This window comes from Phoca vitulina, unplaced genomic scaffold (genome assembly GCF_004348235.1).
Source record: "Phoca vitulina isolate PV1807 unplaced genomic scaffold, GSC_HSeal_1.0 scaffold25, whole genome shotgun sequence".
In the NCBI taxonomy this organism is placed as follows: Eukaryota; Metazoa; Chordata; class Mammalia; order Carnivora; family Phocidae; genus Phoca; species Phoca vitulina.
In genome coordinates, this window is record NW_022589728.1 from 8,540,044 (window position 1) to 8,565,696 (window position 25,653).

The 25,653-nt window shown below is 38.5% G+C and overlaps 1 protein-coding gene across 2 annotated transcripts in view; it reads left to right on the forward strand.

Moving 5' to 3' along the window:
- XKR4 (XK related 4) overlaps positions 1-23,325 on the forward strand; it is a 435,155-nt gene extending 411,830 nt beyond the window's left edge. Inside the window, exons 3-4 of one of the 2 annotated variants that reach the window (XR_004301496.1) lie at positions 5,436-7,564; positions 15,247-23,325. Coding sequence is in view for 1 of the 2 variants with exons in the window: in XM_032421935.1 (XP_032277826.1) it covers positions 5,436-6,382 (947 nt within the window). In the remaining variant the exon portion in view is untranslated. Of the gene's footprint in view, positions 1-5,435; positions 8,306-15,246 lie in introns of those variants that run through there. The other variant, XM_032421935.1, reaches the window with a different exon arrangement.
- Positions 23,326-25,653: the final 2,328 nt, after the last annotated feature.

Below are 25,653 nucleotides of genomic sequence, written 5' to 3' on the forward strand. Positions count from 1 at the left end.
AACAAAAACACCTTCGGTCAGCTGGACTCAATTCAGTGGCGAGGGTTTACTGGAAGGAACAACTTCTCCTCTACCCTCTTGGTTCTGTGTCTGAGGGCCTGCAAATTAAATTGACAGATTAGCAAGACAAAATACAGATTTAATTACATATAGAATCACGTATGTAATCATGTGTGTAAATATGTAAATTATGTATGTAATTATGTATGTACACACAGGAGTTTCCAAAGAGATGTGACTCCAAGGAGGTCATTAGATTTTGGAGTTTATCTTAATAGGGGATAGGGAGGGGCAGAAGGACACTTCTGGGAGAACAAATGTCTTCTTAAAAGTGGGGAAGAAAGGGCATTTATGGAAAAACAAATGACTTTTGGAAAGATAAAGCACTTAAGAGAGTAGATGGGAGATATTATAGTTTTACGATTGTCTATTTGGGTGTGGTGCCAACTTCTCCTCTCCAAGATGATTCAAGTTGCTCCAGGGGAGGGCATTTATGACAGTTGAGTTCTTTTAAGATGCTCTGCTTTTAGGCAGACAAGAGAATCCAGGAATTCAAATGCCCTCAGCTCGAAATAATTTTTACGCCACAGTGGTTTATACTGGACCCCTTCAGATGCAACGCACCCAAATGGCACAGATTGTAAACACTTGGATTTGGATGGCTTTGCAATCTGGTATTTCTCAGTCCGTCAAGCTGCCTACAAAATCATCTTCTTAGAACTGTGGCAGCCTACCCGGAAATTCATGTTCTCTCTCATTCCGAGAAGGGTATTACACTAACAACAGGGGGCGAAGAGGAAGAAGAATTGTCTTCCTTCCACGAGAAAGCAAACACTGTCATCTACAGCCAGATCGCTTCCAGGTATCCGATCGTGTGTACATGAAGCACACAGACAGCCTGCGGGTTCTCAGGGAAATAATCAGACACACAACTCTGCGGCCGGAGAAGTCTGGTGCAGGGATGGCTTCGCTGAGTGCTGAGGTGGACGAGATGGGTGGAGACGCAGGAGGAGTGCAGGCAATCTCTCAGGGAGAGGCCTCGAAGGGAGGAGGCCCAGGAGCAGCATCCCAACCAGTGCCAGTAGCTCAAGGATGAGCAGATAAACATGGAGAAACAAGAAACAAAGAATAGAAGGAAAAACGGAAAAGAGACAAATCTGAAATAAAGGAGAAGCGAGTCAGTCAAGTGAAGGGCGATTCTTGGAGTAAAAGGAGGCTTGTCACATGTTTGTAATCCCTGGGGAAGGAACTCCTGCTGAGGAAGAGCCGGGATACAGACACAGGGGATAACTGATAGGGTCTTTGATCCAGGAAGCGGGGTGGGGGGGGGGGTGTTAGCTATGGAGTAGAAGGACAATTTTCATCAGAAACAAGCATGGTGAAAGAAAGAGGGAAGATAAATCCCTCTCCAAGGGAGACTTGGTTTCTTTTCTACAAAATGATATCATGGCACTAGATAAGCTCTGAGGTATTACCATCTATTTTAACATTTTAATAAATAATAGAATCGCATTGAGTCCTCTGTAGCTGTTTTGGGAGTTTTATTTTAGAGTGAAGTTTTGTAACTGATATGCTATTTATTATTTTGAAAGAAAATACTGATGGACACATTATATACTTCTTGGAACTACTGAAGGAATCTTTATATTTCAATATCTTAATGGTGTGTGTGTGGGGGGGATATTGTTCAGTGTCACTTATGTAATATTCCAGCTTGGAATGTGTAACCTGAATATCAGACTATGAGGAAACAGACAAACCCAAAACAAAGAACATTCTGTTTTTTTTTTTTTGGTACTGTACTCATCAAAAAAATGCCAATGTCAAAAAAGCAAAGAAAGTTGGTGGAAATATTCCTGATTAAAGGAAACTAAGTTGATAAGACAACAAAATGCAATATCTGATTCCAGACTCAATTCTGTATGACAGGGAAAAATCCTAAAATGGACATAAATTGGAATATTGATAGTGGATACCGTGGATTAGGAAAAAAGTATTGTATCAGTGTTAAACTGATTAAAGTTGATAAACTTACTGTGGTTATCTAAAAGAATACCTCTGTGCATAAGAAATAGACATTGATATATTTTAGGGTAGAGGGCCATTGTCTTAGTCTTTTTGGGCTGTTACAACAAAATACTACAGGCTGTGTAGTTTATAAACAGCAGAAATATACTGCTCACAGTTCTGGAACCTAGAAGGCTAAGATCAGGGTGCCAGCATGGTCTGGTGAGAGCTCTCTTCTGTGTTGAAGACCTTCTCATTGTATTGTATCTCATTATGGCAGAAGGGGCTTAGGGAGTTCTATGGGCCTCTTTTATAAGTCACTAATCCCATTCATAATTTAAGAACCTCCCGAAGTCCCCTCCTACTAATACCATCATCTTTAAGGGTTAGGATTTCAACATATGAATTGAGGGGGACACAAACATTCAGACCATAGCAGCCATGATGTATGCAATTTACTCTCAAATGGTTGGGAGAGAAAAAAGGTGGGGGGAGTGATAAAGCAAGGGAGGCCAAATGATAATCTGGGCAAAGATTATATAGGTGTTCAATGCACTATTTTTATTTTTGCAATTCTTCTGTTAAATTTGAAATTATTTTCAAACAAAAAGTGAAAATATACATTGTTAGCTAAAATAGTACTTAGAGTTCTCTGTGCCAGCCCCAGAAGTTCCAGAAAATTCTACTTTAATAATAATGCAGTGCCTTACTGAAGGAATCTTTCTTGAAACAACTGAGCTGATACTATCTGTGTAAAAAAGCAAAAAATTAAGCATTTCATGATAATGTGAATTTGTAATAATAACTCTTAAGACTGCCCCACATTTTCTGTTCAGGCATATATTTGTCTTATAAAAATTAATTGCTAAACAGAAGGGGGGAAAAAATCAAATGAACCAGGGAAATTCTAATTGTTGCTAAAGCAAAGAATTCATAAAAGGAGTGGTCATCAATGGACATGAAATTTGCCTTGGCTATAGGCAAAAAATCAACTTTGTAAATCGTAAGATACACAGAAGGCAAAGCTGATAGAAAATCTTCCTTTTTCTACCGCCAGAATATTGTCTTACCAAGTTCCTGAAGTGTCCGGAGCAGGCTGAATTATTCTTTTCAGATATGCAATAAAAGGGGTGCCGATTACAGGGGAATTTGGACTAAGCCAATTTTCCAATTCTTTTAAATGCGACAACAGATGATCTTATGATGCTGTGTATGTAAGGTTTGGTTTTTGTTTTTTACTATTAGTCACTGCTTTGAAAAACAGCCTTTAATAAGATCTGCCTGTGAAAACTGGTACCCTCACGGTTCTGACTGCCGTTCACGCTTTGTCCACCTGACCAGCAATGCAGCCATCTTCCTGAAGGTGGCGCTGTGCGTGAGCACTGTCCCCATGGCGCGGGGATGTGGAAAGGGAGGGGCTTTTCCGTGCTGCCTCCGCGCTAGGGCGCAGCATACACACACAAGGAGGACACGGTCTACTCCAGAACAATCCATACCATGGCGGATGGTACAGATAAAGAATGAGGTCATGAGCAGCTCCTATGCCACTCAAAGGTGTTGGGACTAAAATGGCACAAACTTTTGTTCTTATGTTCTAAACTGAAAATAAGGGTGTCGTTCTCAGAGTCATTATTCCATGACCTTTTATTTGTCATTGTCTCACCTTCTTGTTTTTTCTAATTTTTCTTCCTACCCTCTCTTTTCACTTCCAAATTTGCTTTACAATTGATGTCGGTCTTTTCCCCCCCATAGAAATTATATTATCATTAAATAGAGAAAAAAAGAAACAAAACAAATGAACAACAAAAAAAGAAAAAAAAATTAAAAACACAAGAAAAAGAAAAGAACTTATATTATCAAAAACTCCTTTGTGTACTGGTCTCTAACTGACCTAAAATATTGCCATAACTGCCAGAGAGTTATGGGAATGGAAGATTTTTGCGCTAGCCAGAAAAAAAGCTGAAGATCCAGAGTAAGATGTGGGCGTTCTGTTAGCTTGAGAGAGAAGCTAGAGGCAGGACACCCTGCTAGAGAAGTGGCCATTGGAAAATATTTTCTCGTCAATATTGTCTTTTGGAGTTCACCTTACTCAAGGAGAATGTGCAAGAAATAATTGTTGAGGTTGACTGTTTTTTCCATCAATTAGCATGCCTCATTCCCACAAGAGTCATTTTTTTTCCAATTCATTTTTCAAGGATCATAGACAACAGATTTTCTCTGTCAAAATATAAAAGCACAGTACCAGTTCCTCACAAGTTCTTGGCCATCCTTCCTCTACTTTTTCCATTCTAGTCCAAAAACTAGAATGTGGCCTGGTTATGATGAGTATCTGTGGAGAAAAACCAGCTGGACTTTAAAACACAAAACCTATTCTTAGTCTTGATAAGTCTTGTTGCAGCTTGTTGGGTAGTATGCAAATTGACTAACGTTCCCGTGGCAACGTGAATTCCCCACATGAGCTCTTTCCCAAAGGAAGCCAGTGTGTTTTCAGGTGAGCCCTGTCCATGTCTGGACCATACAGGTGATGCTTCAGACACCACAGATGGAACAAAAGTGGAAGGAAATAATACGAGTTCCTTTAAAAACTTGCAAACAAACTTTTAGAGAACATAATAACCAAGTGGGGTTCATAAAATAAGAGAAATGGTTGAGAGGCGATTTCTGTACAATCTTCCCTCTACAAAGGAGTAAGCGGTGAGTGACAGTGAACAGACAGGTCTTCTAAGGGAAAGGCAGTACGGAACAGACAAAAGCTGTAGGAAGAATTATGTTCAGATTAGAGTAGGACAAACTGCATCCCAGGTAAGACAAGAAACATTGCCAAGGAGGTTTTATGGCCTCTTTTTTCTTATTTGTAAGAAAGAGTAAACTTTCTTTTGTGAACGAAGTGCATTTATTCTTGTTTAGAAGCAGAAAGGTAAACCAGCTAGCCCCTCACATTTCCGATGATTATTCATCCCTTTCATCCAGAGAATCTCAAAGCTGCCAGGAACCTTGGAGATCATCCACTTCGTAAATGAGGACGCCAGTTTAAACAACTGTCCAAAGTCATGCAGAGTTGACACAGCAACCCAGTCTTTGGACCACAGTTATTTTCCCACCCCACAAAACCACCTCCTTAGTTTATCTATTTCCACCATATACATGGAAAGTTCACCCCCCCCCACCTGCTTTCCCAATCCCACTCCCCACGTGTTTTGAGCAGCATTCCCATCGAACGTCATGACTTCTCCATATGGTTGGGTCCACAGAGGACAGACACTAGGAGCCCCATCTGAGTGGTTAGCCCAGCTAAAACTCTAAGAAATGAAGGGCTTAGCAGAGGTCACAGCTAGCCTGTCCCAAGGCTCCAGCACCACGTGATTTACTTTCAGGGGACAGCACTGCATCTCACTTTTGACAGAATGTCTTCCTTTTTGCCTTTGTAGGTTTCACAGCGGCAGCCTCCCTCGTGTCCTTGGCTTGGGCCTTGGCCTCCTACCAGAAGGCCCTCCGGGACTCTCGAGACGACAAGAAGCCCATCAGCTACATGGCCGTTGTCATCCAGTTCTGCTGGCACTTCTTTACCATTGCCGCCAGAGTCATCACCTTCGCCCTCTTTGCCTCGGTTTTCCAGCTGTACTTTGGGATCTTCATCGTCCTCCACTGGTGCATCATGACCTTCTGGATCGTCCACTGTGAGACAGAATTCTGCATCACCAAATGGGAAGAGATTGTGTTCGACATGGTGGTGGGGATCATCTACATCTTCAGCTGGTTCAACGTCAAGGAAGGCAGGACACGCTGCAGGCTCTTCATTTACTATTTTGTGATCCTGTTGGAAAATACAGCCTTGAGTGCCCTCTGGTACCTCTACAAGGCTCCCCAGATTGCAGATGCGTTTGCCATCCCAGCGCTGTGTGTGGTGTTCAGCAGCTTTTTAACTGGCGTCGTTTTTATGCTGATGTATTATGCCTTCTTTCACCCCAACGGACCCCGATTCGGGCAGTCACCAAGTTGTGCTTGTGAGGACCCAGTCGCTGCCTTCACTCTGCCTCCAGAAGTGGCCACAAGCACGCTCCGGTCCATCTCCAACAACCGCAGTGTCGCCAGCGACCGCGACCAGAAATTTGCTGAGCGCGATGGGTGCGTACCTGTCTTTCAGGTGAGGCCCACTGCCCCATCCACCCCATCCTCTCGCCCACCACGGATTGAAGAATCTGTCATTAAAATTGACCTGTTCAGGAATAGGTACCCAGCGTGGGAGAGACATGTTTTGGACCGAAGCCTGCGAAAGGCCATTTTAGCCTTTGAATGTTCCCCGTCTCCTCCAAGGCTGCAGTACAAAGATGATGCCCTTATTCAGGAGCGGTTGGAGTATGAAACCACTTTATAAAATAGAAGGCCTCGGAGGAGCCACAACCTCCAGGTGAAGGGGTGAGAGCAGGGCCGTGGCAATAATGAAACTCTGTCCTAGAGCAGGGCAACGGGCTGTAACGCGCTTCGTCTGACCCTCCATCAGCTGACTGCCTGCTGCTGGTCTCCTTTCAGAACAGCGGCTGAAGGGAACGAACCGAACCATGCCAGCTCAGGAGGACTCCTTGTTGCTACCAGCCCCTCCTGCCCACTTTCAGCGTGTCCACCAGAGGGTCCTATGAGCACGGAAAAGGTTGCCTCCAATCAATAGGGTGTTTTGATGGAGTTAACTGATCTTTGCATAAAAATATATTCAGTCACACGCACACACACATGCACACACAGGCTTACACACATGGCACCAGTCCTCTGTCAAAATAGCTTAGGTGATTTTTTTTTTTTTCTCGATGCAAAGCTCTGATTCTGAATATAAAAACAGAGAGAGAGAGAATATATCCCTCAAGACTCCAGAAAAAAATAGTACTGACTTAGAAAAGAATTTCATAGACCATTCTCATTTGGAAACCACTACCATGCGTGCAAATCCTATCCCATGGACAGCAAACTCAACTGTTGTTTACATGTGTATTCGAATGGATGGAATGGTTCATTTTCAACACATTTCAGGATTTGTTTTTTTATTTTAAATTTTCAGTTGAGAACATCCTTTCCGACAGAAATCCTATGCAGCACATGTATGGCTTTCGACAAGACCAAGGAGCTCGATGATTTCGTGACGTAAATTAAATGATAATCATGATTCAGTATTCAGTTGCAAAAATTTAATAAGTACATGAAGAGGAAGCGGGGAAACAAGGCAAAAACGAGCATCTGATTTCCCGGCCTGCTGCAGCTCACACCGGCAGGGAGGTGCAGAGCGGCAGGAGAGGAGCGTGCTGAACTGGATGTTTCGAGATGCAGAAAAGCGTGGCTCTGTGTGAGGACTCCAGAGCACGCCACGCCACACCTTCGTAGTGCCAAACACCGTCCAACCACAGGACTGACGTGGAAGTCCCAAACACCCGAAAACCAGTGGCGCGAGCCCCCCAAACGTGGACGTGAGAGCGCACCATCAAGCTCCCCACTGTGTACAGACCCCCCCCCCCCCCCCCAATCCAAGGTCAAAGTGATGTGTCTTTTAGAGGCTTTGGGACACTTTTTAGTAAGTATGAGCAGACAGTGCAGTGAATATGCTATGAGAAAACCCTTCCAAACTGATTGAGGGCTTATCACTAGATCCAGCTAAGATTTGCATTTGAATCATTTGTAAAGTCACACTCTTACGACAAACTTCTGGGTTTTAAATACCTCCGTACAGCAAGTAAACGTTCCCTGCTTTTGTTCCCAGTGTCCTCGGTCATGGTGCTTTTTGTTGCATTAAAAGTGCCGGTCAAACTTTGATAGTATTTTTTTATAGTTGGTGCAGAGTGGAATAACTCATGGATTATTTCAATATTTTTGTAATAAAAAATATAGGGTATACATATAGGCATCATCACTTTTTTTATAGACCTGGAATCGTTTAAAATACTTTAAGCATCATAATTACTTGGGATGTCAGAAACTGGTCCACAAATTCCGTCAGCCTGCCTCAGCAGATTGAGAACGCTTGTCTCTTGCAAGATCACCCAACTTTGCATGTTGGTGCCCCCAGGAACCTGGCCAGGGGTGCTCTCAGAGTATCAGGTGACAAGAGAATCAGCTTAACTAGAAAGGGCTTGTCAAGCAAGACTGGCCAGTGTTTCCCAGGATGTGAAAGCTGTAAATGATTACTTTCATCCATCCATTATCACAAGCCTTACCACAGTGGAAGATGTCTTAAACTTCCTTCCCTGGTTTTATATTAACCCAACTTATATATTAAATATTAGTCAAGTCACTAAAAAAAAAAAAAAAAAAAAAACGAGAGAGAGAGAAGAGAAAAAGTCCGTTTAGCTTAATTATTTGGTTATTTGGACTGTACAATCCACTTAAAATAGTCCAGTTCAATAGCCACCGCCTGTAGTGGGTGTGTCACGCACCACATCCACAGGAAATGGCAGAGGGCTCAGCCTATGACTTCCTTTGGTACAAAGCCCCAGAGCGATATTTTAAAAATAGATGATTTTTTATCAGTAGACATACTTTCCTAGTACTCCATGATTTGATCCTCCAAGCAAGATTTCCACTAAAAAATAATAACATTTTGTTCGGATGTGAAAAGATTACCTAGTCGCCAGTAAAGGCCCAGGAAGACGCTCTTCTTGTCAGCAATTGGTGAAAACAATGCCACCCCCACTGTAGAAGGAAAAAAAATGATTATATTGGCAAAAATTCTTCACTTTTGTGCAGTTATTAGCTTCCTTATTTCCAAGAAAACTTTTAATTGATGATCTTTGGAAATTGAATGGCTCAGTTGAACTATACCTTTGATTCCATGAGTAAATACCAGATTACAGGTAGAGTGGTCAATCAACACAAACTCAGCAGGCCCCATCACGCCTCAATCATGTAAGTCCTGAGTTATTTCTCAATTTGATCCCTCATTTAACATGTGAAGAGTCAAAATGAGTGCCGTGTGAATAAACAGTAATGTACTATGCTTTGTCTTGGAGGTAAGAATACAGTTAGGAGGGTGTAAGATGTTTGCATTTCTCAGTGATTTCCCAAATACTGTAAATACTCTGTTATCCAACACACTTGGAAGACTGTGATGTTTCAGTTAGTCAAAAATTCTTGAAGGAAATGACAGCTCCACCATAAATTTTTCTAAACTTTCTCAAGATTACAAGAACCAAAAAAATTTACTTCCGAGGAAAATCATGACCTAATCTTCTTTCCATGATTCAGAAAAACACTGCACTGCCCTCAGATGGTGTGGTGATGAGAACCGTTATTAGTTTCCAGATAATACACAGATAACAGAGAGTTTAAAGTATTAGGATTCAAAGAGACATTGTCAATGTACAAAGGAACAAAGTTTGATTTTTGTCTTTGTATTTTAGTTCTTCCTGAGATTTCATTTTCAATCTGCCATGAAACCCTCCACAGACAGTAACCGGAGAATCCAAAAAGAACGCGCTATGGTTAGCATACAGATTGGAAATGCTGGATTCTTCCTCTGTGAGACCCGACTTCCTGTGTCTGAGTCTACTTGGATTCTCTGCGGGGAGAGGGGGTCCTGGTCTTAGCACTCACTTTTTTTGCATAGGACCATAAAATTTTCTAAGAGAAAATGTTAAGCATTTTTTTCACTTTCAAATTAGCATTTTAAAATGAAACTGTATTTAAGATTAAAGAACATACATATCTTAACCATACTGAGATTTTTAAGCATTTGTGTGGAGGAAAAAAAAAATTTTTCCATGTTAAGTCAAAGTTTGGTTCCCCCATAATGACTATGTCCTTTAAATTCTCTTGGCCATTAACATTGACCTACTTAACTATGTGCTGTCTCGTTCATAACACTGACTTTGCAGACACTCAGTTACTATCCACTTATGATAATGCCGTGAACCCAACAAACGAAATAAATTCTCTTACTTACTTGGCAAGAACATGCAATTCGAGTATTACCACAATATAAAATACAAAGATAACCCGAACATAAAAGTATAATGACATATGTATGCTTAATTCCCAAATGCCCAATTTATTTTGCTTTAGGAGTAAATGAAGTGATAGCACTGACCAATTAAAAGTGAATGGGAATCACTGAAATCTCAATGACTGCATTTTAAGGTATCATAACATGTATATATGTTATATATGTATATATATAACACACATGTATGTTTTACATACACACACACACACACAACTAAAGGAACAGAGATGGAAAAAATGAAGTATATACTGCCCTTTCATGCATATCACCTGGTGTGTTACCAACACATGAACTTTTCGTGGAAAAGCGTTTTCCTCTTCTTTTGCAGCCCAAGCTTACGGTCCCTGTCTATAAGACATCCACATTCTTGTAATGTGGGAAATGCCTAAATGCAACTTAGCACTTTGAGCTTAAATAAGCTGTATCACTCCAAAAAGATTTCGTCTTTTAAGCAGCTGAATGGTGTTTTGAATCATTTCAAAGTTTCTTTCTCCCAGCAGGTTGAATTGAGCAAAGAAAAACTCTCGTGTCCTTACCAGGATTGTGTAAGGCTACACGTTTGCCTTTAAATGTACCAAATGCCATTGAGTGGAACAAGTTCTCCCACAATGTTTAGACAAGGATCCACTTTTTTTCTAATGAACCATTTTCTAGACTAAATATATGCTCCCCTGCATTTGCATACATCTTTGCCATTAGCCATTACTGTTTCTATATAAAGCTTGGATGAGATGCCTGCATTTTTATGTTTCTAAGGAGAATTCCTTAAAGCCTTTTTAAAAATAGCTCAGACTGTCTTTCAGAAATATAGCTCAGAGGATGCTTGCAGTGCATGGTGAAAACATAGCTGATCTGAGGTGGTTGTTTCTATAAATTCAGTGATGGATGCAGATCAACTCATGTTCATTTATCTTCAACAGTCCAGTGTCACTTTTGAAAACAATCAAAATGATTGCTTCTGCCAGCTTGTAACTCATAACACCCTTCTTCCCCTTCTGAAGCCGGGGCATTTCAACATGGCTGAGGAAGGGCCATTTCCCTCTACCGCCCACTCACCCCCCCCCCCCCGCACCGTACCTCCATTTCCAAGTCTCTGGCCCTGACCTGTCTCAAGCTGTGAAGTGATCTCAGCAGCTGGGTTGCATCTCCCCTGCTCACTCAGGCAGGCTGCACTGTCCACTGCAGTATGCGGTCCAGTTGCTATCCTAGAAATGGGCACACAGAAAGACTCAATCTGTGCCTGCGATCAATAGTTTCAACAGTAGGATTACTCATTCAACAGTAAAACTCCGCGGAATGTGGGTGGAATTGTATAAAAACACAATGAGCCATTTAATTTTGTTAATTGTAGCAATTAGGCTAGCTCGAACACAGCCTGCGCTCACAGCAGAAAGCCAAGTGGAAGAAATGGCAAACTGCCATTTGCCCACAGAAATGAGGGGTTCAGAAACTCTCCCTTGAGTGTTTAAGGCATAATGTTGTTTGATCATCCATCTGAAGCTCTTTCTCTAGATTCCATAAGAAAAGAAATGAGACCCTTGTTATATTGCATGCAGTGATCTAATCCCGAAATGTAAAACTCCAGTCAACCTTTTGTGGGGCTATGTTCTGTTCAATAAGGTATGGTTTCATGTCCCTGAAATGCCTAGTTGTTTTGCTAAAATATTTTACTCATAAATAGTATGCTGACATAATATGTCAGAAATACTGGCAAACTCAAATTTTTGCTTTGGTTATTTCTTTACCCTTAGATTTTCTTGCAGTTCAGTTCCCCATATTGATGGTGACTTACCATGACTAGGAACATATGTGCCTAGTGCTGGGCTACAGAGCTTTACCTGTGTGATCTCATTGAATCCTCACAACCATCTATGAGTTAAGTACCATTTACAGATGACAAAACCTAATCTCAGAGATACTAAACAAATTGCCAGAGTTTCCACACCTAGGAAACAGTGGCACTGAGAATTGAACACAACTTGTAACAACTTTTAACAACTGCAAATTTTTCTAGAAGACCAAGGAATATTTTCCCACCAACATCTATTTCTGATTTGGCAAGCTTTCAGGAGAAACAAAATCCTGGTCTGATAATGAAATTTTCCAAAGCAAGTTTCATTTAAAGTCAAAGATGTCTTCCAAGATGAAAAGTTAAAAATAAAAGTCAATGATGAGAAATGGAAATTGCTATCACCTGTAACTGAATTTTACTTCCATTCCCTAATTCATAGTCGGTAGTTATGTGCTATTCTTCCATTCTGGACAATGGCCTCCTCCATGACCCTACTCTACACTAAAGTAAGAGATAAATATAAAATAACTAGATGGTTCTCCTCTTGTATTCTGTGCATGTGCTATACTGTCATCCAGTTAGGCACACTGAAAAATAACTAAATTCCAGTACTTACTTTGACACTCTGATGGAGAAAGAGACAGAGAAAGAGAGAGAGGAAGGAAGGGAGAGAGGAGGGAGAAAAGATAGATCAACAAACATTTAAAGTGACATTATTCTAGCCCATTGCCATGATTTTTCTCTAAATTTTATGTCTTGCAGTTCACAAAATTTAATATTTAAGAGGATTACTATACTATTAGCTTGACCCATCATATAAACTGAGGAATCTTACCTTAGATTGAAAGGTTAGATGTAAAGAATAAAGCAAACGTTTACTACCAACTATTTGTTGAATTGATTATAAAATGATTGATATGTCCTTTCCCTCCTCACTTTTGGTGTGACAAGTCTGAGTTCTACAGGATTATAGTCAAAACCTGTTCAATGACTTTGTATAGTAAGTTGTGTGTGATGTTGCTGGAATTGATTCTAAACAAATAGCCAGTAATAAACCCCACATTTTCTCAACCTTGGTATTTATTTTAGAAAAATATGCAGTGATCAATCTGACTTTAGTGTATGAAAAATACAAGCAATCTTCTCTCTTACTGCTTTGATAAGATTCAAGCAGATCTTGATGAAGATATGTTAAATTAGAAGTCACTAATTTTTATAGAAAGTAGCATCTGAAAGAGATCTAAGTGTTACTTCAGCACATTCCTTTTATAGATGAGACAACCAAGATCCAAAGAGATCAGGTAATTTTGCAATCAGGATTCCTTCAGTCATCTGTTCAGTCAGCATCATCCACAGGATGAGCATTGCCAGGCAATACACAGCCAAGTGCAGAAGGAGTCTTGCGATCCAGCGGCTTACATTTTGGTTATCAGTAGTGGAATAGGAGTCTTCGGACTTCAACTCTTTTTTGCTCTGCTACACAGCTCCTATTTTTAATATCTACATTTAATTCCATACTAGAGCAAAAAAGAAACATAGCTTTCCCAATACTGTATTATGGAAGCCTCATAATAGACAAATGCCACACTCAATGACGAACATAAGATAGTGATGTCCATATAAAGATAAGTCAATAATGGTTGACTGTCTATAAAGAGAAAAGTAATTTTAAGATTTGTTTTTATGCCTCTTCAACACGAGACATTTTTAAATCGAGGTCCCAAAGCAACAAAGAGAAATTGAAATACTTTTTAGGCACATAGCACTTGACTCAAAACAATCATATCTGAATAACTTTTGGAGATATTCCTGAGAACCCCTTTTAAGAAGAGACATGAAACGAGGATGCCTCTAAAATGTCTGAAGACTTTTCTAATAGGCTACTTCTCTGATCTTCAGGAAATATCCTTCATTAGCACATCCCCTAGATCTCCAGCAGAGTAGTTATTTAGGAATAACACATTTCCAGACCTAACCCTCAGTTACTACAACCTGAGAGGTTGGTCTAAGGCCATACTTCCCGTGCCCAGAAGAACAAGACTGTGCTGTATTACATTCAGGAATCCAGACAGCCAGACTCACCTCACTCACTATGCCGGCATAATACGCAAACCTAGTCTCTCCCTGCAATGTGGGCACGTGGTTGGCTCCCCACAGATGTAAGGAGTATATTGCTTAAAGGTAACTATTAACTTGCATAACTAATTTGCTCCAAGTGAAATAATTCTGATCAGGGAATGCATAAACCCAAAGGTTCTCTAAGGAGTAAAAAGAAAGAGAAAAAAAAAAACAGATTAATTTGTATAAGCACATAATAATTCAAAGAATTCCTTGGTGAGTCCCATTAAGCATCACTATAATAGTTGACCTAATAATGGTGGGAAGTGTGAGGCATGGTTTCTAGGTTCAAGCCCCTATAAGTAGTTCATTACTGTGATTACTGCTGTTTTAGCCATTGCACCAGCCAAGAAGAGTACAGTTGCTGATTTGATGTTTGCAGAGCAAAGATCATGATAATAAAACAGATCAACATCAAAACTAATTAATCAACTTGATAAGCAAATATTACCAGCCCAGTACCAACACAAAACGTTCTCTTGTGTTCTTATTAAAGCCTGTCACCTAACTCTGTTATTAGAATTTCAGAAAATGTAAGGTTTCATGTTTTTATTATACTTCCATCTATCAAATTAAGCTGGTGGCCCTCTCCTCTCTCTATTGCTTGATTTGCATTAAAATGGAACTAATCAAATTCTTATTTCATTTAAGTGCTACAAATATTAACAAATGGAGATGTTACGTTTGAGCTAATTTAACTGTTCTAGTGGCATTCTGGTATGGAGTTGTATCAAATCAACACTCTTAATTATTTCAAATTAATTCATTTATCAGTAAGTTCTACAACACCCCTAAGCGCGTTGAAAATATAGCTTAGGTTTCTATCCTTGTACGAAATTCCTATTTTGATTACAAACCAGTAGAACGTGTTTTAATCAACGTCAGCATTTCAATCCATTGTGATTCTGGAAAATGAGTGTGTCGGGTACTGCTATGTTAACTTAGCAATTAACCTTTGGCCAGGTCTTTCAATAGGCCCCACTGTGAGTTCTTATTCATTCAAATTGGGAGCAATAGCACATCATCCTGTAACCAAAGGCGATCTAGTCAAAGAATTGTCATTTTATATCCTTCTTTCAAAGAACTAAAATATTCAACTTTCCTTATTAACCTTTCTAATGTACTGTACATAGAAAAGGAAATGGATCACTGAAATATGTTCTGAAATCCTGGGGTGAAACCTTTCTCTTGATCTGAATCTGAGGCTTGGTGCCCTGTGAAGAGGAATAAATCTCTCTCGTGCCATGAGGAAAGGGAAAGGGGACGAGCCAATCACTCAGAAATGTGAGCCTCGACTGTCACAAAGATGTATATTGCTGATGGTATCGATTCCCTTCTTTTTTTACAGAAACATCTTGGAACTTGTCAAGCTTTACTGAAGGTGATTTGCATTAATTAATGCAACAGACCCTTTAATCTTGCAAATTCTTGACTTGTAATATTGTAGCCAAGCTACCACGAGGGAAAATTAATCAGTTAGTGGGAAGGAGCACTCGTTCAGTCCGCGCCGAGCTGTGCCCACGCCTGAAGAGAAAGACCTCTATGAAGTAGAGCACTAATGAATTCATGCTACCTGCTTCCTCATCATTCATGCTATGAATATTCATCCGCTTCATTTGTTTTTGCCAGTAAGCGCTGCTTTGAAAAAAAAAAGAAAAGAAAAATGTCGATGGATTCTTGGGGCTTGCAGAGCTCAGAGAATAGGTACTGGGTCATGGTGACTCCTGTTAAATGGATACAAATCTACTTGTGTTTGGAAATGGAAAAAAAAAAATGTCATTGTCATCTCTTTAATGATCGATCTGAGTACCATGGCTGCCCTCACTTGGTTTCTTGAGAGTACTGTTGTCAGCATTGTAATAACGAATTTATGAAAATTGAATCTGTAATTCCATTTCAGAGGTAAAATCTGCATGGATGTAACCATTCAATAATTTCATTCCTGCCTTCTTGGGTGGTGACATTGTCGGTTTCAGACTGAGGTACATGAGTTTATGGTATTGGCCCTCCTGTTGTTTCTGAGATCCGACAAGATGTCAGTTACAAGCTATGAGATCAAGTAGAGATTCTTATTGCCTAAATGCTCACTTAAAAGTAAACAAGTAGTCTCATAATTTAAAAAACTCATGGTTCTTTCCCACTTGCTTCTCTGTTTTCCAAGAAAGGTTTGAGCTGCAAGATAAGAATGAATATACTTCAGATTGTAGTCTCAGAGTTTGCAAGCGTCAGACATCCATATGTTCTTATAAAGTTTCTGTCTAAACTTTTAGTAGAACGATGTCAGGAGTGAACCCTAGATGAATGAGTGAAAGTCATCAGGTTTATCCAATAAGCAACCTAGCAGAAAAATTTTAGAAAAGAAGCAGGGATCCTTTTTCTTGGGTTTTAAAGATGTTTCTCCTTGCTAAGTGACCATCTTAGTGATTTGAGAGTTCCTGAATGGTAGGCCCAGTTACAGGCATCAGTATCGTGCTGCATACCCTATTCTGTCAAAGTCATTTTTCAGAACTAACTCTTGGCACAAGCACTGAAATTTAATGGCAAAAACTGGCCTACTACCATGCGACTTATTTTCAATTGCAAGGCAATGAAAACTAATAAGCTGAAGAAAATTTTAATTTCCTGAACTCCAAAGCCAAAATGGGCACAAAGAGACTCTGTAACATACAATGAGTTGGTCGACTGTGGGGACCCAGGAACAATAAACAATCCTCTTAAGCAAGGCTCATGAGTGAGAGTGGCTATAAGCTGTGTTGGGACAGAAGGTGATTGAAGAGGATGCCTACCAATTGCTCATCAGGAATATTTGCCTTTTTATAGAGCAGAGGTTCAAAGTAGCCCCTGTCATTCCCTAACTATGAGGATAGATACATCCATATATGAAGGGCCAAAGGCAGAAGACAGAGAAAATGTCAGGGGCTGCATGTCTGAGACTAACCCTGTCTTTAAGGGAACAGCTCTCCTTGTCATTGGCCCCTATGCTGCTAGCTAGCTCTGCATGCCAAGAGCTTCTGATGGATTACAAGATGAGATATTTAAAGGTATTGTAAGTATTCCTACTTGTATAACATGAACCACTGAATTGTCCCTCATTTTAACAGCAACGAGATTCAGGGTTACTATAGCCTTACTCCTCATCCCATTGTAAATATATCATGACATCACGAGAGCCTCTGTGTTCAAATTCACTAAACCAGGTTTACACATCCTAGATCTGTGTATCTATCCCCAAATTGGAAAAATAATTTTTTGAGAATGATCTTCAGAATAATGGAAATGAAAAAAAAGTGGACAGTTGAGCAATTTTTCACCATCCATAAAACCACTAGAGTGCTGATAGCCCTAAAGCTCCAATTTTTTTTTTCTCATGACTAAGTTTTTTTTCACTTAGGAGCTTTCAACATTTGAATTTTCCAGATGATTGCTGAACCATCTTCACTAAACTCAAGTAGACACTATGGCATTGTTAAAAAAGAAAGACTGTCCACATGAATGCAAATATCCCAATGAAAAGTGAAGAAGTAGGTCACTCAAGCAGTAAATTTGGTCTTTGTGATGTCAAACATTTGAATACTTGGGAAAATCCAGGTGTTTGAACGATACGGTTTTTCATCTGGTTATCTGGTGTCTAGATAGACAGAAAATGCTCAGGTGTTGTAGGTAATGAGATTTAACTTTTTCATGCAGGAATCTATTGCTGGTGATATTCTGCTGCTAAAAATCTCTTTGCTGTGCAAAGAGGAATAAATAATGCAGAGCAAATGCTATTTGATTTTTATTTACTTTTGGCGAACACATGAATGGAAGAGGCTTGGGAGACTGTCCCGGGGTTATTCAGATGTGATTGTGGCACAGACCTCCTTCGGAAAGACCGTTCTGGAGGCCTGCCACTCGGCTCCTTCCTGCCAAGGAAACTTTTATCCAGCTCCTTTCCATCCTTTCTAATTCTATAATTGTCCCCCTGCTCTTCACATAATCTTCGTTGTTCCCAAAGTCTACTTGACAGAATTGTTTAAGAGAAACGAAGTTTAACTTTTTATTCTTCAAATAGAGAGTTTTTTCATTTTAAGGATTACATCTTTTAAGCAGAAAAATAATGTAAACAAATCAATGCAGTTATTTTATGGTGCATGTTGTGGTGTCACATAAGTAAAGGCTATTTTTCCCAAATTAAACAAAATACTTTTTTTTTTTTTGGTTTGGTTTGTTGATGTCATTCTGTTGCCAAGGACTCACTGGTTATACATATTGGAATCTTAGTGTTTCCTTTGTAATCACAGAAAAGAGAAAAAGAAAAAATCTCATCAAAGGGAAGTTCACTTTCCAGAAGGAAGTTTGAGATAGTCATGCGACTCTTGTATCTGTGATTATCTGTGGACATTTTCTTCCCTGATTGGGCTCTGGATTGGTGAGTGTGTGTATTTCCTCAAATCGTGTGCTTACCTCATTTACTGTTCTGAAGCTGGACAGAAACACAGGCAAGCTATTCAGACCGATTTTCTTTTCCGTGAACTTATGTTGTGGAACTTGCTCTGAGGCATGAACTATATTGGGCAGGCACACAGAAGGTAGGCAGCTATGTGAAGTCGTGAGAGGATTTCCAGAGAAAATCTAGGTATTTGTTTTGTACATTCCTAGGTAGTGTTTTGATTGTGTCAAATTCTACATTTCAGTGCCAACTTAGAACGACTTCATGGGGTAAACAGTCCCTGTCCTTGTTGGCTCCCTCCTCCCATTAGTTGCAGAGGTTTCCCTGAAACCAAAACACGTGCTCCACCTTGTTTAGCAAGGGCTTCCAGCCACCAGGTGTCATTGCTCTGTGCTAATTGTGTTTTATCAATGCTCCTTTGGATGGTTTGCTAGTCCCACCCCTGGGGAAGCCTTCCGGGTCAAAAGAGCTGCTACTTCCCGTCACAAATGTTCATACCAACCTGATTTGGCTCCGCTTTCATTTTCCCTTGAGATTTTTACTTCACTCAATCCTGTTCCAAATCTTTGTACCTTCATGTTATCGACAGGATATTTAGTTCAATGTTTCAGTCAGCTGGCGACGAAGAGGCAACAATCAATTGGCAACTGCAAAAAACATTAAGCATTTTGTTTCAGTTATCTTTTATCATGTAATAATTGAATGGAATTTATGGTTTATTGAAAACGAAAAATCCCCCTGTTGAATATAATGACCATTTTAAATACACTGAAATATATTCTCTGAAAGAGTATCCTTTTACACTATGAAGTCTATTCCTTTCTGGAGACAAGAACATGGAGAGGCCCTGGTCCCATGGTGCAAACACAGGGGCCTGGAAGCTGAGCCCCTTGAGTCCTTATTCCTGATTGGTCACTTCAGCCTCAGAAACTTATCCTCAGCCTCTTTTGTCCCATATGTAAAAGAGAGATAATCTTTATCTACCTACCTCATAGTAGTGTTGTGAAGATGAATTAAGTTTATAAAGTGCTTTGACGCTTGATAACTGCATTAGCACAAAGGAGCCCTGTGTGCAGCCCTGAATAGGCTGCGGCGGGGGAGGTGGAGACAACCTAACAACACGACAGCAATAAGTCACCAAGCAGAGAGTATGATTATTCGTGATCACTTCACAGAAGTGAAACTTTTTCTTCAAAGGTCTATGTAGAATTTTTTTTTAATTATCAGCTTTTTAATGAGAAAAATTAACTCCTTTCATACAAACACTGAGAAGCTTCATATAGAATGACAATTTTCCTCTTAGCCAAACTGAATTTTACTAAATATTTATTAAATACATCCAGAAGACTGGGCTCCTTCTGATACCTAAAGAGTTCGCATGTGTGATCCCAAACTGCATTTTCCAGAATGCCTGCACGATACCTGAGTTCAGGACTAATGATTGCTAAGGGGTGTTCTGGAATCCGCTACCAGGAGGGAACATTTTTAATAGATATTACTGAGATTAGATTTTGTTGTTTATGGTGAGATTCTTTTTCATCCCTAAGATGATGCATCTCTCCCTTTGCAACCCAATAAAAGAATGTAAAGCCTTATTTCTTCCTGGAACTTCTGAGTCGGTTTATTTTCAGATTATAAATAAATTTTAAATTTTTCAGAGAAGTGTTTACACAAGGGCTTCTATATAGTGATATACAAGTATACTTACACGTGCATAGATCTGAGTGTACGTGCATGTCCTGAGTATAGGACAAAGGAGATGGTGGGAAAACAACCATAGGGAATATCCCATACAACTTCCCCCAAAAGTAAATGCTTTTTCTTACTTAAATATTTAGTACAGATAAGAACTAGTGCTAAATAACATGATTGGGGGTTATAAATATCATTTTTGAGTCACAGAGGCAATATTGTAAAGTAGGAATAAATACAACCATGGAACTATACTAACAATTCAGGTAATGTTTTAAAGATGTGACTTCATGCGAAAAAATTATGTACATAAATATTGTCATTGTTCCCTTAGTTAATAATTATATTCCTTTGCAAAAAAAAAAAAATGCATGCTCTTAAAAATATGAAATAAGGTTTCAGAAAGTTTATCTTGTTAAGTGGGTTTAAAATCATGTTGTGCCTGGAGCTAACATAATGTACACATTCAATATAATCTCTTCCGGATTCTAAAATCTAGTTGCCAGTGGTATAGCTTAAAATTTCAGATTGGTGAAACATTTCTAATGCATGGTATTAAACTTTCTGAAGCATGAATTTAACCTAGTCAATTATCTGATCCATTAAAAAAAGTTTATGTTGCCATGCCAGACTTAAGATAAATACCATTTTTTTATATTCAAAATATGAGAATAGTGAGCCAAAATAATTTGGATTTCTCTGACCTTTTTTCCCAGTCCCAAGCATCCATATATTTCAAACCAAAAGTGCAGCAGAATATCCTTGTTTCTGAGGGAAATATCCTTGTCTTTCTTTTACTTTTGTGCAAGAAAACTGAAGTTAACTGCACTAGATTCAGGGGTGTGCAAATAAGAAAAGGTGTGGCAGCCTTTTAGGGGGGTTGGCCAGGGGCAGTGGGGAGAACTCATCATTGGGAGGCTTTACAACAAAGGTACAAAACAGAATCTAAAAGTAGTAGAGCTGGACAATTCTTTGAAATGATAGAAATGAAATTCTTCCCCAAAGAGATGAAAAAACAGGTGGAGACATGTTATTAGACAGAAGCTATACATCTAATTACTGGGAAAAAGGAAATTTGAACCCGCTATATTTTACCCTTAAGTCTTTCCAGCCCACATGAAACTCTCCAGAGTCTTCCCTGACAGTAATAGACTTTTTTAGAAAACTAATTTTTAGCAAAGGTACATGCGACTATACTGCCATGGAACAGTCATTATGTAATTATCATGTATGTGATGCTTCATAAATGTAGCTGTCAACTTCTATGGCTACTTCCAGTTAATTCTATCCCATAAATATGTGGCATACAACACATGGAAAGTTCTCTTTTGCTCCAAAGGAATGCCTGACAACTTATTTATATCCACTTTTATCCCTGGCATATTATTATCACCAAACTCTTTTCATATCTAGATGGTATGAGATAGCTAAAAAATGAAGTTTTCAGCAAATTGTTTATTGAAGGTCTCACCTGAAGCTTCTCTTTAGTGAAGGTGGCAGGAGGAGAGGGAACTTGGGTGAGAAGCTGTCCTCTATTAAGTTGTCTCTGCTTTTCTTCTCAGTTACCAGACAGCTCAGTAGCCTGGAGAGCAAGATGATGTAAGACACGCAAATTAGGTTTTTCCCATTCTCAGATCAAGGAGGGCAACCAATGAGCCAGGGGTTACCACACCTTTGAAACCAAATCGTACATTGAATTTAGAGCTAAGACAAAAATACAAAACAAAACAAACATTGTAAAATATGAGCAACATCATCCTTCCTGTTGGTTCTTTCCTTGGTTTTACTGAATTCTTTTTACAGTTTAGATCAGAAGTTTCTAGTAATGATAAGTAATGCCATTATAGGTTATAGCTTCAATGCAGAAATGGTGAAAACATGAATCACAAACAAAATTACCAGGGATACAGACTTTGTCTGTACTGACACCTTACCTAGGAAATTGGAAACAAATACTACTTAATGTTCTGGTTTCATTAATAATATCTAGAAAAAAAAAAAAAAAAACAGGAGCATGTTGCTCAGCATTAAACCATTGCACAATATAAACCTGCTTCCAAATGGCAAGGATTTCTGCTACTGACATTTGTTCTTCATTCAGTTATTTTAAGTAAATAATTTTCACATCTAACTACCTCAGCTACTGTTCTTTTATTTAGAAACATGAAATCATGCACTTTGTAACCAACAAGTTTTTCATTTAAAATTTCAAAAAGATACTTGGTGCAAAGCAATTTTCAAAAATTTGTATATGATATAAGAAACCCAACCTCAGGAGGTTGTTCTTAATTTTGTTTGTTTCTAAGTTCGATTGGGGTAAAATCTCGTTTCCACTTAACACTAAGAGAAGCTGCTCTATATTTGCTTAATTTGCCTTAAACATTTTGTGCTCCTCTCCCTGTTCAATTTTTTTTGTTTGTTCTAAATCTATCTCTGAAAAGAAAATGTATCAGGTGGCAGATGAACATCAAACAAGAGAATGGACCAATCATTTCTCAGTTCCCTGTTGTCAACTCTGCATGACATTCTGATTGTGCAAAATTGCCATTCCTGTGCTTCTCTCTCCCATGACCATTCCAGAAATAAGGTCTGAGAGACCCCATATGTGTGTTTAGGGAACGGTGTAGACATTTCCCCCAGTACGAGCACAGTGCCTGGACCTGAATGATTACCTTGGCAGTTCTTGTGCTTTTACTTTGTAAACATTGTACAAATGTATTTGGAATTTTATTTGAAATGAAGAATTAAACTAGTTATTAAATTTTTTTCCTTCCTGTAAATATATATATTCAAACTCCATGTATCCAAACATTCCTTTAGCGTTCGGATTGTAAGAGTGTCTTTATTGGCTGGAGGCCGCCGTCTCAGGCCGTGGTCCCATGTGCTCTAGTTGAAAGCACAGTGTGTGGAGTATTTGATGTACTATAATACCATAGTTATTTTGGTCTGTTAAGTAAGTTGCAATTTGTGATGAAATGAAGTGGAAAGTAGTGCTTCATAATGAGCAAATTTCCTTGGTTACATGATTTTTTCTTGTAAAACTTTAAAAAAAAAAAGAAAACTTGAAATTTTATATATTTGGATTTTGTAGATTTTTTTTTATTTTATTGCAACACAAGGTACCAAAATCATTAAATAAAGTACACTGTGGTCATTTTAACAGAAGTCTGAGTTCCTGATTCTTCCTAAGTCTAAGAAGAGAGCAGTCATTGTGGGTCTAAGATGGGAAGATGGGGGAGAAGGCCATATTCTCAGGCATAGTCTCAAGACAAAGTGATTTAAACCTGAAAATAAACAAAGCTGAGTTCTGTCGAATCTGAAATAAATTTAAAATGAAATTATATTGATTTCTAAGATATGTTTCATTTTTTAATTTCTGAAAAGTGCTAAAGAATGTTTCTCTAAAACCACTATAAAAGCAAAGAGCTATTTCAGATTGCAGAGGGTTAAAAATCTAAATAATCTGTCTAAACATTAATAAAAGGAAAAACTGTCAATGAAAAATGTGCTTTTAAAAAAAATGATGTGTCTAAATTCCTGATTTTTCTACAAAAGTAGCGTTTATGCTTATATAATTGTTTTTCTTAAAATATTCTGTTTTTGCTTTAAGAAAATTTTCTACTTTCTATACAGTTTGGTAAGAATTCTACCGGTTTATAAAAGCCTTCCTGTAGTGGGACCTGGGTGGCTTAGTCAGGTGAGCGTCTGATTCTTGGTTGCAGCTCAAATCATGATCTTGGGCCGTGAGATCGAGCCCCATGTGGGGCTCTACACTCAGCGGGGAGTCTGCTTGGGATTCTCTTCTTCTTCATCTCCCTCTGCCCCTCCCCTGCTTTCTCTCTCTCTCTCTCTCTCTCTCTCATAAATAAATATTTAAAAAGAAATAAAAGCCTTCCTTTATAAAAGGGAACTATAGCATAAGCTCTAACTATATGTGTAGAAACTACTATCAATATCAAATAGAAACAGATAAAACTATTAGAAGGACCAATGAAAAAAATTTCAAGAATTCACATGTTTCTTTTCGGAGTAATTTATTAGTTTTCTTTATTACTATAATAATAACATGTGCTAAATGTAAAAATACAAATCCACCATTTTGATGTACTTCTTTCTAGTCTTTTTTGTAAGCATTTATATTTTTTACACTATGATTTTAACAAATATTTCTGAAAATCACAGCCATTTGACATGCATGGTATTGGAGTCATAAATATGAATAAAACACATAATCTTCTTAAAGAATACAGTCCAGTAGGGAAATAAGTCCAGATACATGAATTATATTATTTGGTAGTAAAAGTAAGGGTCTGCACAGACTATTCTGGGAGCACAGCTTGCAAGAGGATGGGGTAGGGAGGGAGTCACACCAGGGAAGGAGCCTGGATCCCTGAATGAATGGATGGAGCAGAGTCCCTATCCACCCTGGCTGAACCAAAATGGAAACAAGCAATATGTAAACTTCTACTGGGTTGAGCTCCTTACATTTGGGGTTGTTTGTTACAGCAGTTAGCTTTTTCTGATATTTAAAGGAGCATTCCATGGTCCAGCAACATACAATCAGCTCAACCATGAGTATGATTAGCTCAACTCCCTGAGTTTCAAAAACAAGGAGGAAAAGAAATGGCTATTTGTATTGTTCTATGTTCTCTACAATGAGTGAGTATTGTTATTATAATCTGAAAACAAATAAAATTTATATTTAAGGGGAAATTTTTTAAAAAGAAAAACACACTATATTCCTGAATTTCAAAACTTAATTTGGTGAAAAATGAAATTTGCCTCTGATTAATCTAGAAACATAATACAACTCAAAACAGAGCCACAAATATATTTTATAAAACTTCACAAAATGATCATAAAGCTTATATGGGAGAATAAAAGCACTAAAATAACCAAGTATTTTGTTTTTAAATAAGAGTAGTGATGGAACTTTGCCCTCCCAACCTATTATAAGTTACAATAACAATGTACTACCTGTGTGGCACAAGAATATAATTTAAAGTTCAGAAACAGAATCTGTACATATTATATAAGTGAATTTAGTATATGATAATGATAATTTTAAATCAGTAGAAAAAGGATGGCCCCTTCAATAAATGGTCTTAGAATAACCAGCTCACCACTAGGGACACCACTTACCCTCAAATCAGATCATACAGATTAAAGATATAACTCTGAAAAAGTACAACTATAAAACTAGTATACTAATGTCACCTGAGATGGGAAGTATTTTTCGTTTCATTAAAGAAAGAAAGAAAAAGATTATAAGCAATAAGGAAGTAGGCTAAGGAGATATATATATATATTTCCATTACTTCCCTTAAAGGAGCAACACAATTGTCCAAAAATCAGCTGAAAAAAAAAAAATACTGAACCTACTAGACTGGACAAATATCCTAAAATATATATACAAAGATCTTTATAACAGGGAAAATTGGAAAAAATCTATGGCATATCCTTATAATGAAATACGCTGTAACAACTACAAATAAAAAATACTTGTAAAATATCTTTATGGTATTAAATAACAATATCAATTGTTAAAACTTCATTTTGAAAGTAAAGAACAAAGAAACAAGTGTCTTCGTAAACCATAAATAAAAATGCAGTGGTACATTAGAATACCAAGCA